The sequence below is a fragment of the Schistosoma mansoni genome (assembly GCF_000237925.1).
Source record: "Schistosoma mansoni, WGS project CABG00000000 data, chromosome 4 unplaced supercontig 0032, strain Puerto Rico, whole genome shotgun sequence".
Lineage (NCBI taxonomy): Eukaryota > Metazoa > Platyhelminthes > Trematoda > Strigeidida > Schistosomatidae > Schistosoma > Schistosoma mansoni.
In genome coordinates, this window is record NW_017386017.1 from 1,375,279 (window position 1) to 1,391,351 (window position 16,073).

Sequence of the window (16,073 nt, forward strand, 5' to 3'; positions counted from 1 at the left end):
TCTAGATCACTGAGCCGACATCCAACGGTGTTAATTTCTGACTTCAATCAATTCATGATAGATGAAGCGTTGCGCGAAATCATGAACCGATTGAATTCGGACATTAACACCGTTGGATGCCGGCCTAGTGGTCTAGAAGTTAAACGTTGGTGCGCAAAACCGAAGGTCCTGGGTTCCAGTCCCGCATACGTGATCGTGGATGCGCACTTCCAAGGAGTTCCATGATAGGATGAAATAGTGGTCTAGTGCTTCCAGATTTTAAATGGTGGTCTAGCTTAGATTGATCCGTGAATTAAAATGTTAAAATACTACAATCTCCAGAAATTCTCATGCTGATACTAAATACAGTCAGTCTAAAACAGTGAATAAAGCACATATATCGAACAGTAACGCAATGTGGAGATAGATAAATAAATTATTAGAAAGAGTAATACTCCCAAGAAGGGTGCAGTTTATATTGATTGACAGCTGAATAAAGGATGAACTCACCAATGTCTAACTTAGTCCCCACTGGTAGACTTATAAAGTGAAATTTTATTGATCCCTTTAGTTGTAATGATAACTAGGATTGATCACCAACATAACAATGAAACATACACATTTCTTTTGGAATCATTATCGACTCAATGTTTTAGCTAGATGATTATCACTTGATCATAGTCAAAACAATATCGTTTATCCCGATAACAGATGTAGTAGAACGTGCCACAATTTGCAACATGGTCGATATAAGTTCACAACTGTGTCAGTTTAAAACTTCATCCCTCTTTAAAACTTAGTTGACAATTTCACTTCCATATGACTAATTCCAAACTTCTAAAGTGTTTATCCTTTTTGGTAGTAATGAATAATCATTCATAAATCTACATGACATTAAACACTTTGTGCTTCTTATTTTTTCCTTCAAAAAAATATTTCCAGTTAAAGTTCATGCGATTGGATCACCGCAGTCACTTCCAGCGACGGCTACCCCAACAACAACCATTGTTCACTCAACACAAGTACCTTCAACAATTAATGTTGCCATTGGTTCAGTTACAAGTGGTATTTCCACTAGTGGAATTCATTGTACACCTATTTCTGGTAATCATGTAGCATTGAATTCATCAACAATTATACAAAATGAAGATTCAACTAATACCACTGCTACCACTAATAATAATAGTAGTAGTAGTAACCAACCACAACAACCGTATACAATATATTATGCTTTACCAACAAATGATTTACTACGTCAACTTAAATTAAATCATCAAGCTATTCAAATCGATTCGAGTACATCATCAAGACCACAAATTATTCAAACACCAGCTGGTTTAATGTTTGTTCAATATCCTTCACAATATCAACAATCTTCAACAGGTAGCTCATCACCAAGTAAACTCAATACTGGATCACAACACCAACAAAATCAACAAATACAAAATGATAATACATTACCACGTAATACAATGACATCAACTAAGCATAATATACAACCAATAGGTGTTGTTAATACTGGAGTACCTGTTAATGCTTCAATTATTGGTAGTCATGTTGATTCAAATACATTACCACGTCATACACGTGTTGAACATGTACAAGGTTCCGGATTAATTTGCACTTGTCCACCTGAAGTTCATCAAGGTAATATAATACAATTTATACATAATACCTGTCACTACCAGTATTATTATTATCATTATTATTATTTAAAATATCAACAGTACAAGATCTCAATGAATCTGGTATACCTAAAGACTTAATTGTTTAAATAGATAAGTGGGATCAGATACATTTAATTATTAATTTATAGATTAATCTTACTTGAAACTAATGAAGCCATTGTCCAGTATTTATTCCTCATTGACCTATAAATGGATATAAATGCTTGTCCTATGCTCAGCTAAGACTTAATTCATTCAGGAAAACTTACAGATTTCTTGTCGATACTTCTTATATCATTTTCAACATCCAGTAGATAACAGCTTATGTTCTGAAAATCTTTTTATGAGAATGACATGAGATAAGTTAGATACAGTTACCTTTTATTTCAATCTAAATAACTAAAACTCGTTGGATACCATGCGACAGTTTTGTTATCGATTAATAACTCATTTATTGATATTAATGAGAATCATAGGATAAGGCAAGTTGGTTGAATTCGACAATATGAAACATCGGATTTCGGTTTAGTAGTCAGAAAGGTCAGTGACAACCAGACTCAAAGCTATCAGTTATGATACTGTGTGGCTATATTGGCACGAACCTGTTGAAAATTCTTAAACTAACACGGAACTGTTGTCCCTTATTCTCTGGTTTTTTATTGACTCTACTTATAATATCCTATTTTCTATGTATTAAGAATCCAAGTTCTATATGGCTACTTAACAAGATCATTAGATTATACAGTCAGCTAATGATGGGTTCTTAAACAAGAAATAGCATTAGTAACCTCTTTACATGTAGTGTTCAATGGGTATCTGACACTGATTGTCCGAAACAACTTACGTTTTTCCTCTGCCTACGTAATCGGAATTTACTTCGGATTATTAGGAACTAAAAGCTGACATGATAGTTTGGATCAATTATAGGATCACAATATATCATGAATAGGGAATCACAGTACACTACCAGGTCAACTGTAGTACAAAGCTGAGTATTAGGTAAATAGCTAATGACTTACATAGAAGCCTGCAAATAGGACAAGAAAACTGCACCATCAACAAAATATTTGATAAATATAAAATTAAAAAAGTAGATGTAATCATTTACCGTAAAATAAGTGGTCTTCCAAATCCCATTATTTCGACCTTTCCGTCTGTATCCTTCTACACGATGTATATAAACCTTCACAAAAAACACCAAGTAATGAATATACTGTTATCAAACCTAAACACAGTAGTATTTACTACTGAAACAAGTTTATAATTATGCATTTCAGCCACCTATATATATATCCACCTGGATGATTCCAGAGTCAAACTGAAGATAGCAGAGCAAAAGGGAAACAAATAAAAAAATGATATTCTAACTTATATATATTCATGATTTCAATGAAATTCAACAATATCAACAATCCCAATACTATTAATTATCATGCAATCACTAGAGACTAGATTCGAGAAGAAATTTCCACAGTTATATTGATAAGCCGTCACTAGTGGAGTTCAACCGAGTCAGTTGTGAGGCAGGTACCTAACAAAGACAATGAAAAATGGTCGCAAAATGTTGTGGAGTGATTGAGATTAGACATAAACACTGATGGTTGCCGACTCAGTAGTGTGGAGGTTGAGTGTTCACGTGCTAGACCGGATGTCTTGGGTTTGATTGCTGTGTGAGAGATCGTGTATGTCTAATTTCACAATAGGACAAATCGACTATCCACTACTTGCAGGTTTTCAATGCTGATTTAACTTAGATTAATTTATAATTTTTATGAAAGACAAATATTGATTCTTATTCGAGTAGATGGGGTAGCCAAATAAATTAGGTAAAGCCGAGACTATTAATGTTTCATTTGACTAACAAGTTGGTTGCCTATATTAGTTATTAGTCATAAACATCGAGACGCCATGATTGTTTACTGTATATGCAAATCTCATTTGAAATTGTTTTTACTAATATCAATTTCCGCTTTCCAATCACTTAATTTGAATTTAGCGATAAATATTAGTAGGTTAACATCTCCAACTAACAGAAGTACTAATGTTTTTTGGAAGAGAAGAAAAACTTGTTGGAATGTAACCATGGTAGTATTTTGACCAGTGAATATGAAAAAAGAAACAGCTAATCAGTTGTGTTCAAGTAAATTCAGTTAGTGGCTAGCACTCGGATTCAGGACGCACGTTTCATCCCTTAGGACTTATTTGGATATATCTGAATTACAGTGTTGATGTTTACACTGAGACTTGAAACTCTTTATCTTTCATTTCAAACGCCTAACCCATTATCCATTGAATTACCGAGCTCCAATAGTCACTCAGTTATGCATATTAATAAGTATGTAGAAATAGAATATGAGAATTAGAATTGAATGAATTATGAATAATAGTTTGGATGCTCTACAATGAAGAAAAATCTGTAAACAAATTGTGTACAGAAGTTGATACGAGTATCACAATAGAAATTTGTTTGACAACCTAATAATTTCATAGTTGAAATCATGAGTCAATTGAAGCTAGACCACCATAGAAAACCTGGAAGCACTGCTTGACTGCCGTTTCATCCTATTATGGGACTCCCCAGCAGTGCGCATCCACGGTCCCACACTCGCGAGATTCGAACCCAGGACCTACCAGTCTCGCGCCAGAGCACTTAACCGATAGACTACTGAGCCGGCATCCAACGATGTTAACCTAATATTTTGAAAGAATTATAGTTTATTTTATAAGGAAATAATTAACTTGATATTAGTTTACATCCTGAACTATTTGAAGCGATTGGAAAACTATTGAATTTTCGAACACTTCTGATACTAGCATCTTTTTATTACCAATTATATAGGTAATCATATAAAGCTGAAACTCTAGGATCTTCATATTTTATCCCTACAAGCACATACCCATCCATTGATCCATTGATTTGCATTTCGCGACTGTCCTAGATTGATATGTATCAAATGATGGATTTATAATCAAAATATTTATATTTTCCTTACCACGTTAACAATGAACAATCATATCGAATAAGGAGACTATGAGTATTGTACCTTTCAAAAGTAAACAATTTAGAATGAAAGACTTGTTAATTAGTTATATGTCACGTAGAACCAGTCATATGTGTGTATCTAATCAGGTTTCGAGGCAACATAAGTACAGAGGAAAGAAATTATCAAAACAAATCTCAGATTAGTAGAAGTATTAACGTTATCAATAGTTTCAGAAAAGATTAAATATAGACAGTATAATTTGAGTAGAAAGAATAAATTTGTCAGATATAAAAAAGTACAAGATAGTTTTGAAACTGAAGATTTAAGAGAAAACAACGGGTAAATGCATCTATGCCATCAGGACAGATTCTGAACTGTGTCACTAAACATCTCCAACGATTGGTTACGAAAATCACATTGACCCCAACCAGGTGGCTTGCTCCTTACAACACAACTCAGTCCAAATGTTAAAGACTTCATGAACTATTGAGATGTTTTGGTTTGGAATCTTATAATCTTCTTTCAACCAACTCTAAAACCAGCTATCATCGCATATCAGGACAGATGGTGGTTGAGCAAAAATAATGCATATCCTAAACATTTCAGTCGATATATATTCACTGTCTCATCAATCAACTTAGCATCCTTACCTAGTACTCTGAGCCTGATCTAGCATTTCTTAGTCCATCTTCCCAATACATACGAGTAATACTTTGAAAGCACCTATAGCTAAATACTAGTGATCTATGAATGTTCTCTGTTTTCAAAGGCGACCTTGCACAAACATGAGGTAGTAAAGAGCAAACTGTTGTGCGGTGAACTCATTCTTTTGTTAACAAACGGACATTTTCATACGTCTACGGTACAACATTTTCAACCGACTTTTAATTTTTCTCCAAACTGTTACAGTGTTATCCGAGAACTACTGATATAGATTTCAGTTAAAATTATATCATATGTGAATGGGACTTGTTGAGAATAGTTTAATTTATGGGTATCATTTATTACAAATTGATCTCACTGGGAACAGTTTGATTAAGAAGTTTCATGTTGTAAAGAAACAGTTACTCAGTGCTTCTTGGCTTTTCGTAGCATCTAAATGAAGTAAACACGGTACTAAGACAATTAAACCAGCCACCATAAAACCCCTTCAACTAACATTATAACAGTCGCCTCATTTATAACTCACTTTAAGGTGTTGATGAAGTTCTAACAATAAGTTGTGGATAGTGGAGTTTTACCATGTCAAGAGTGAAATGCTTGTCAATAATAGCGTTAGTGGATCATTGCACTGTATTTCAAACTGTTTTAAGTTGTAGTTGTACCATTTAACACCGACCCATTAGTTTGATTAGTCAAGCGTACGTTGTGAATTCTGAAAGTATTTGTTTTCATATCTGATAGGTTCATTTATGCGAACTTCTAAGGAATCTCGTGCCATAACAAATTAAATGTCCAACTCTCTCCATTCTTCAATCCTATTGTAACTGAGGTCAGTCTGTGATTGATATAACAAACTAAATTATGTCTATTTTACAAATCGTCACTGCATTAAAGCTAAGTTGCAACAACAATTCGATGTTTTTGCTAAGAAAAAATAATATATTTTGACTTTTCTTCATATATAAATATAGCTATTTTTGAACAACAAAAGAAACGTCAACAAAATCAACCATCAACAATGATACTGACTGGTTTATCACCATTGAATAAAATCAGTACAATTACAACAACCACTGGCACTATTACTACGACAATGGCTAACAATAGTAGCAATGCTAATAGTACAATATTTGAAGTTTCAGAAATGGTACCAGGTATTGTGACACGTAACTCGCCAAATGTAACAGTTGTGAAAGAAAACGGTTTGTTAACAAGGTAGGTATTTTTGGTTAAATGAAAATTAAACGTCTCTGTTGAATTGATCAGGCTAATCTTGCTTTTTTCTCACCGCATATATTTTTTTAATGTTCTGAGTAATTAATGGCTTCAAAACGGTTATGACATAGTTGCAATTCATGTATATATATTACCTAATTATGCCTTTTGTCCGTTGTCGAGGAGCATTGGCTGCACACCAGCATTCTCCATCTAACTCTATCCTTGGTAATCCTTTACAGCTGCTATTCGTCCTTTTCATATCTGTTTCCAATTCTCGACGTAGCGTGTTCTCTGTCCTTCCACTTTCCCATTCCCCTTCAGGATTCCAAGTTGGCGCTTGCCTCTTGAGACAGTTTGGTGATTTCCGTAATGTATGTACTATCAACCACCAAAGTCTTTTCCTAATTTCCTCTTCAGTTGGAAGCTGGTTTGTCCTCTTCCAAAGAAGGCTGTTGCTGATAATATCCGGCCAGTGAATGTTGAGTATTTTGCGTAGACAATTATTTATAAATACTAGTACTTTTTTGATTGTAGTTGTGGTATTTCCCCAAGTTTTAGCTCTGTACAGTAGGACTGTCTTGATGTTCGTATTGAAGATTGTGACTGTGATATTGGTTGACAGTTGTTTTGAGTTCTATATGTTCTTAACTGTGAGAATGCGGTCCTTGCTTTGCAAATCCTCGCCTTTACATCTGCATCAGATTCTCCTTCTTACTAATGATGCTTCTCAAGTGCGTGAATGTTTCTACATCTTCCAAAGTTTATCTATCTAGTGTGATTGGCTTGGCGTTCTCCGTGTTGTATTTGAGAATCTTGCTTTTTTCCTTGTGTATGTTGAGGCCTACTAATACAGGGGCTGCTGCTACACTAGTCGTCTTGATCTGCATTTGTTCATGTGTATGGGACACATGTATTAGTGAAACGTGTCCGCAAAAAGCCCAAGAATCAGTCCGCCTCACACTTCCTAGTAGAAACGAAGGAAGTGCAAAATCAAACTCTTCTAGTTTAAACGAGCCACAGAAAGGATATTATGTACATTTTTGGCAACTTGATATAGAAATTATTAGGAACCTACTTTTGCGTTTGTGAAAGCCTTGGTCGCTGAAAGATTCAAGGTTAATGTTGTGCGTTTAAAAAAACTTATTATAGCTTCGAATCCTCCCCTGGTTTGTAATCTTTAGTTCATCTTAATGCCTAAACTAATGTACTTTCTATATTTTGAGATATTATGTAATATTTTGTCAAACCTTTTATTTAATAGACCTTCATTTGTTTTCATTCATAAAAGCCTTGACAAGTGTGTTTGTGTGTCTGGCACTGTTTGGCATACATTGTACTGATACATCATATATTTCAGATCAAATCTGTCTTTTCATTATACTATTTCCAAATTCATAAAAGGCACCCATTATTTTAACACTATGAAGAGCTTCTTTGTTTCACCAATTCATAAATATCGAGTGCAGCCAAGAAATATTTATTTCGAGTTTGCTTTTCATCATGGCTTCACACCAGTATGATTATAGGAAGATTGTGGAGATTATCGAAACTTATACAATATGTCATGAACTCACCCTAGCTAGATGGATAGTGAAAATGAAATTATTTGACATCAATTGTTCTAGGATGGGACTTATTAGAAGTGGGCATCCGAGACCTTACTAGAAGCTGTAACCATTAATTACATTGGGAGATGGTTATGCATTATCGTGAATTGATTTGAGCTGGAAATGTAAATAATTGGATGGATGACCTAATGGTTTAAAGGTTAAATGTTCGCCACAATGCCGAGAGTTCCTAGGTTCTATACCTTCTTTTAGGTAATGGACGGGCACTGTTTAGTAGTCCCATTCGAGGACATAACAGATGTCTCCTGACTTAGTGAATGATTTTGGGTGAAGATTCTGGGGGCGATAAATGACTGGATTTCATCAATGCTCCATAATAGAACTATTGACTGGTTTATGATGACTTCTACACAAATATGTTGCCTAATTTTTGAAGGATGCATTTGGAAAGAGTATGCTTTGTGTAGCTTATATAACACCCTCCATGAGAGCAAGCATACTAACTGGTCGACACATACTGAATTGGTCCAAAGTGGTACTTTGTAGTGCCGTGTTTCGTTAATTGATCGCTTCGGTAACCGTTATTATACTAATCTTAACGGTGTAAAATATCAGAAGGCAAAGGGAAGCGGCAACTACATTTTTATTGATGAATGATGCAGACCAGAAGATTATAAGCACATGAGCAAATGTTAGCGAGCGAAACATAAATGACATACATTGGAGATGGCTGGTAAGCCAACTCAAGAGCGAAGCAATAATAATGCGTATTGGAGATGAAGGGAAAGTCAACTCATTTTAAGCAAGCGTTAATCAACATTTATAGTCGGACAAAAATGAATGACAGACATATGATGAATAAGATACGAAGTGTGCACCATATACGCTCATATAAAAATATAGTCAAGGTTAATAAGCGAATAATTAACAAGATCAAAATATGACTCATAATGTATAGGTGAGTTGGCTTGGCCAGTAGCTAGAATAAAGTATATGGGCTTAACACAAACTGATACTACATAGCCCCCTTGTAGAAAATAGCACATTTATTTAAAAAATGTCTGTTTTCGAAAAAATAGCACTGAAGTGGTATATGAATAGTGTTAACATGTAGGGAAAAAACTGTACAATATCTGTCACATGAGGGGTGAGTGTTTTATATGAAAGTGTCATACTTATCTAAAAATGTACATGAATATTCTCAAAATGAGGACAGAAATGGAAACGTTAGCATGTGATTATGAGTAAATTAGTAATTATACAAAAAATTCAACATGCAGTTATATCGTGACTGTCTGGATGATAAAATAACATGTTTGTATGAGCGACTCGAAATATCGTAAAAATAGAGTAATAAATTGTTTATGGGTATGATAACGGAATAGATCGTGGAAATAAGTGAGGTAGAATATAACAGAAATCGGTCTATGGTGCCGACTGAACATGAGGATAAAGAACAGTGAAATATGTTCTGATAAGCCGCAGTAGAGTAAATAGAGTCGCTTAGCGATGAATGTATTCGAATTTACATAACTGATGTTTATGTGGGGTAATAAATAATCCAGCCGTAAGATGATGACTGCATCAACGGTTGATATTCATTGCTGTACTGCTATTGATAATGATAATAAAATGCGAAGTCAGTGTACGTTGTCGCTTGCGTTGAGTTATCGTTAAATATGTATTAGTAGAATGACCAGAGAGACAGGATAGTGACTGCGGAGACGAGATATGCGGAGTCGTATTCCTTTTTGGTCAAGAAGCTTAGTGTGGTTTGTGTGGTTAGAGGGATATGCGCTCAACCTCGTTTGTTACCAAACCGTATTAAGGCATGACAAAAATACCAATACATATGATTATCGATGACGGCGAGTGAGACTGACTTGAATGTGACGAACAAGAGTGTATCTATGAGAGACTAGCTCTAAACTCTATGTTCTGGTGTACAGTGCAATGGGAATAGAATATTAGTTGCAGTAATCGAATAGTGTTTATAGATAATCGATGATGCAGCATTCAGATATACCTGTGAATGAATAGATAACATGAACATAATCATTACTAATCGGCTGGTAATGCGGCGTTAAATACTTGATTTGTGTATAGACATTAAAGTATGGATCATAGTGAAACAAAAATTGAGGAAGTTCGGTTTAGGTTGTCGCTGAAAATGTAGGAAACGACGATTGCTGCGTACCAATGGGATGAATGGACATTAGTTGTATCGAGAACATAAGTTCCTACTATCGGGAGTGTGACTCCAAACTTATGTCTACGATAGTGTAATATTAGGCCGAAAATGACATGGAAAAAAATTGGAACGAGCTCACTTGAATCAGGAAAATTTTACGTCATTGGATAATAAAAATGATCCAGTGAGTTTCGAATATCATAACGTGTAATGTCCATATAATTATAATTTGTTCGGTGACTGATATGATTGCGTAAATCTCATAGTTTAATGTCAATATGAACAAAAGTAATAATTCCACGTTAGATGATGATATAACATTATTGTAATAATGAGCATATGATGATTATTCGAATCATAACGGAATATGTCGTCGGCGGTTCCATTTTTGATTTGTGTTCGCTCGTTGCGGTCGCCAATTCTGTTGCGTGTTCGCACATATAGATTACCAATTATGTTGTGAGTTCGTAAGTTGAAGTTACCAACTTTGCTTCGGGTTCGTAATTCGGGATCGCCAATATGTTGCGTGTTCACATGTCGGGATTACCAACTTTGTAGAGGATTAATTCCTCTATATCTGACTCCAATAAATAAATAATATCCCGCTAACTGAATATTTACTGCAGGCTAAATCTCCTAGTAGAAGTACGGGTTTACTCGAAATTATTCAAAAGCCTGAACACCAGTTATAGAGATAGTTTATTGTTGAAGCTCGGTAAAAATCCACAAGCTTACAGATAGCAAGCACACAGTGAAATCGAGTATGTGTATGTGTGAGTGTTAAAAATCCATATATATTTATGAGTGTTAATGGTTGTGGATAAATTATTGATTGTCTTTGTTTACAACCAATAAGAGAACAGATTAAGGATTGATGTGCAGACACATGCGCTCAATCAGACTCACACATAAATTTACAGTGGGTTAGATGTTAGGATTACAGAGAGCACCAAATAATACAGTAGTTGAATGGGCTTGCCACAGCATAATCTTGGATCGCGTACCTACTAAAAAATGTAATCTGTATTTCAAATGAATAGAATCTCCATTTCAATAAATTTGACAATCGATTTTTCAAGATATTTGCAATTGTATCTTTTTTAGAGTTCTATTTTCGTAAACAGAATATTTTTTTGCTACTGTAAGAGAGGTCTTAGCGTCTAGCATTTTAGTTTCAGTTTATTGGAAATGAACTTGGGTAGAAACTATTTTCCATGAATATTTACTTGATTCTATTCAATTTTTCATCAACCTTATCTTTTTGCACAGATTCTACCAGTTATAGAAGATTAAAAATACAAAAAAAAAATTCATAATAGTTTCCTTTTTAAGTTAAATGGTAATGATGATTGTGTTAATTATTATAACACGTTAATTATATTAATCGGTACAATTCAATCATATTTATTCAATAAAACAAATAGTTTATTCTAATATTTATTTGGTGTTATAAGCAAAGATAGATAGTGGTTAGCTGTGGAATACAGCACGCGCGTTTCGACTTATTTGAGACTCGTCAACTGGATGTACCTGCATCTCAGAGTTGATTTTCACTCTGGAACTCGAACACAGTACCGTTCGCTTCAAACGCCATCGCGTTATACACTCGGCCGCTGAGTCCTAATAGCCACTTGCTTGTGAAATGAAGTGAAGTTTGAATTCACTTAGTATTGTTTGAATCTTCCCATTGATTTTTGGGATTGCGATTGATCAGTCTCTTATTAGCATATGTGCGTACTGTGCGTAATGCTTGTGAATTAAGGTTATATCGAGGCAATACCTACAGTATACACATATGGCCAATAACAGACTGATCAATTACAGTCCCAAAAATCGATGGGAAGATTCAAACAAACAATACCAAGTAAATTTATTTGGTGTTATTTGCCAATCATTACTTTAAATGTCAATATTACAATGCATAATAATTGTTTGTATTTTATCATAGATACTATTAAGGATAATAAACTGAAGTAGAATGGTAAATATCGAAATATATCCTAGCAACTATGAACGCTTTTTTATTTAATTTCCTATAGATTTGATTATTTATTATTGAATAAAGCTATTCAGGTTACAAAAAGGTATACGAATGTATTGATTACTAGATTTTATTGTTGAATGTTTAGATAATCAGATTGTAGGTTGTTTTGTTTGTCTCACTCTGTTGAATAAACATTTAACATTGAATGTTTCAATGATTGAATGATTGAACAAATGATCATTGAATAGTTTTCTGTTTATCTTCTTTTTTTGAATGGTTTCACACTTTATATAAGTAGTTGAATAATGTAGTCAAGTGTTTTTAGTGTATAATGAATAGAATTTATTTATATGATGTAAGCAAGTTGTAGGGAATTAGAATGATTCTCTTATGCATCATTGATCGCAATTAACTTACTTACTTATGACTGTTACCCCTCGTGGAGGAGCATACGCCGCATACAAGCATTCTTCATCCAATCCTGTCCTGGGTAATTCTTTCCAGTTCTTTCCAGTTAACATTCATCCTTTTCATATCTGCTTCTATTTCCCGGTATAATGTGTTCTTTGGCCTTCCACTTTTCTGCTTCCCTTCAGGATTCCAAGTTAGGGATTACCTCGTGGTGCAGTTTGGTGATTTCCTTAATGTATGTCCTATCCACTTCCAAAGTCTTTTCCTGATTTCCTCTTCATCTGGAAGCTGGTTTGTCCTCTTCCATAAAACGCTGTTGCTGATGCTATCCGGCCAGTGAATGTTGAGTATTTTGCGTAAACAACTGTTTATAAATACTTGTACCTTTTTGATGATGGTTATTGTAGAACTGTCTTGACGCTCGTGATGACAATTCTCACTTTGATGAAGATTCTCACTTTTAGGTAATAAGTAATCTGAGAGAAACTTCAAATTATAAAAACTTCAATTATACAGCTGAATAGCACGGTAGAATCACATGAATTATAATTTACTAATAAATAAAGTTAGCAGGACGGAAAATGTATGAAGAATGCAATTTCGCCTTCTTTTTCTTTTCAAATTCACTATAAACAAACTAAGCTCTTTCATTTTGTTTATTCCTTTTGAATTAATACATGTTTTTGACCACTTAAATATGGTTTTTATGGCGAATTGATTCTAACTGGAGAACCATTAAGGGCTAAAAAGTATTGAACATTATCTATTCCAAACGGGGCACTCCTTACTACTAGTGTTTACTAACGATCATAAACAGGTTGTTCGATGCACCGGTGTAAACCAAGTGAATGAAGTACATGTAATCAGTTTTATTTAGAATACTTCTTAAGTGTACGGAGACAGCTAAGTGACCATCATTGTTTCATTATTAAGAAATGAAAATTAAACTTGACGATACAGTCGAACTCCATCAAATCGAATTGTTAGTTGATAAGTAGTTCATATCGTACATGTTAGATCAAGGTTTAATGTACTCCAAATCAGTGATATTATTTTTTTCAAATCTATTGTTTATCTGTTTGTTTGGATATTTTTAATATACACCGCTGTTGAACTGTTTTCTTTCAACGCTCTTTATGTGTACCGAATATTATTTATTCTATCCTGTTAATGCATAATCTTCTTGTTATGAATTCAAAAATATCTTATTTTACCAGAGTAATCGGACCACGTGATCTTAGGAGTTGTTGATTATAGTTTCTGCTAATGATGCATTCACTTTATGCCTTTTGAGTAAAATCACTGCTGATTAATAACTACCAGAGAATCTTCATGCATATTGGCACATAAACTCCCTATGTACCTTCATTGTCTCAACAGAGAACAAAGATAGAGAGCAGATTTCATCTCTACACTTCTCTATTACCATGACTCAAATACTAATCAATTTATAGATATAACCACAAAACACCATAAGTAAGAAATAACAATATAAAAAAGATCAAACCATATGTGATTCAAAACAGAACAACAGATTAGTAAGTAATTAACAATAATTTAGGAACGGTAAAGCATACGATCACGGTTAACGAATATCAATGGTACCTTACAGTAAGATCCGTACTAAAGTACCATAACACAGGCAATTAATAGACATACAACAAAAATCTGTATCATCATTATTCACGGAATAGTCCTAGAAGTTTCAATTCTCTCAAATATCCACTCTAATTTGTAACAACTTTGGAAAATTCATCTCTTTATTCAGTGATTATATTTTATCTAAAATCATAGATCAATCTAAGACCAGCATTGAAAATCTGCAAGCAGTGGACAATCGTTTTGTCCTATTGTGAAATTACTCAGAAGTACACATACACGATCCCGCACACAGCAATCAAACCCAAGGCATCTGGTCTAGCACGTGAACACTCAACCTCCACACTACTGAGTCGGCATCCATCAGTGTTTATATCTAATCTCAATCAGTCCACAAAATTGTGTGACCATTTTTCATTGTCTTTGTTAGGTAACTGCCTCACATCTGACTCTTTTGAACTCCATAGGTCACGGCTTATCAATATAACTGTAAATTTCCTCTGGAATCTAGTCTCTAGTGATTGCATGATAATTAATAGTATTGGGATTATTAATGTTGTTGAATTTCATTGAAATCATGAACCAATCTAGCGTTGGCGATTGATTGAATTCAGACAACAATACTGTCCGATGCCAACTCAGTGACTTAGGGGTTAAATGATTGCACGCCAGACCGAATATCTTGGGTTTGATTATCGCGTCGGAATGGGTTGTGGATGTGTCCTACTAAGTTGACCCATACTAAGATGAAACAACTGTCTACTGCTTCCAGGCTTTCAATGGTTGTCTTACTTAGATCATTTCATGATTTCAATCAAATTTAACAATCTCCACTACCCTATACTGATGATCATATTTTATTTTGTTGTAACTTTATACATTTGATGTTTGTATGTATGCGTGTGTCTGTATGTGGAGGAAGCTCAATATGTATTTTTTTCAGTCATTTAATTCATCTACCATTCTACTCATCTACTACTTCATTCAATAACGTATATTACTTCTTCTGACTATGAGCATACCTAATTTTTACAGTAGTTATATACTAACATTAACAGTTATCTTTCAGAAAATAAATTCGATATGAAAACTTGTTTTTACTTTGTAAGCAAAGATGGATAGTGGTTAGCAGTGGAATCCAGTTTGACGCGCATTTCGTCCTATTTGGGACTCGTCAGCTGGATGTACCTGTTTTTACTTTGTTTCTATGGTACTGTTTTTATTTGCTCTTCTTTTTCGTTTTGTATTTTTACTAAAATTCGAGTATTTTTCTATTTGTACTATCATACTACTTTTTTTCTCAACCTTATTAATCAACATTGACAAGATTGTTTTTTTTTCATTTCCCTATTTTTTTTTCAATGAAGTTCTAGACAGTTGAAAATAAATCACATTTTGCAATACTTGGAATATTGTCACAGTAATGTGTATATATGTATATGATAAATTTGTCATCCTCTTCTCCTCTTGTTCTCTTTTTCCGTAAAAATTATTCGTCAGTTATTTTTATCAGTAAGGGGTTGTGGAGATTGTTGAGCATAGATTGATATGATGAGTGGATCATTGTTAGACCACCATTGAAAACCTGGAGGCAGTGGATGGCCGTTTCGTCCCATTATGGGACTCCTCAAAGGCCGTCCAGTGTTTCCAGCTCTCCAGTGGTGGTCTGACATTAATCCATTCATGATATCAATCTATACAAAGTTATTTTTTAGTTTGTCAACCATGATTAACTCAATCATCATAAAACATTTTACATTCTTCAAAGTTGAAATCATCAGTCAATTGAAGCTAGACCACCATGGAAAA

The 16,073-nt window shown here is 34.2% G+C and overlaps 1 protein-coding gene across 1 annotated transcript in view; it reads left to right on the forward strand.

The window, feature by feature from the left end:
• Positions 1-16,073, forward strand: part of Smp_148870 (hypothetical protein) — a gene marked incomplete at both ends in the record, with an annotated part of 53,584 nt that overhangs the window by 14,383 nt on the left and 23,128 nt on the right. The window contains 2 exons of the mRNA XM_018791156.1: positions 922-1,626; positions 6,265-6,508. Coding sequence (XP_018645670.1) covers positions 922-1,626; positions 6,265-6,508 — 949 coding nt within the window. The remainder of the gene's footprint in view (positions 1-921; positions 1,627-6,264; positions 6,509-16,073) is intronic.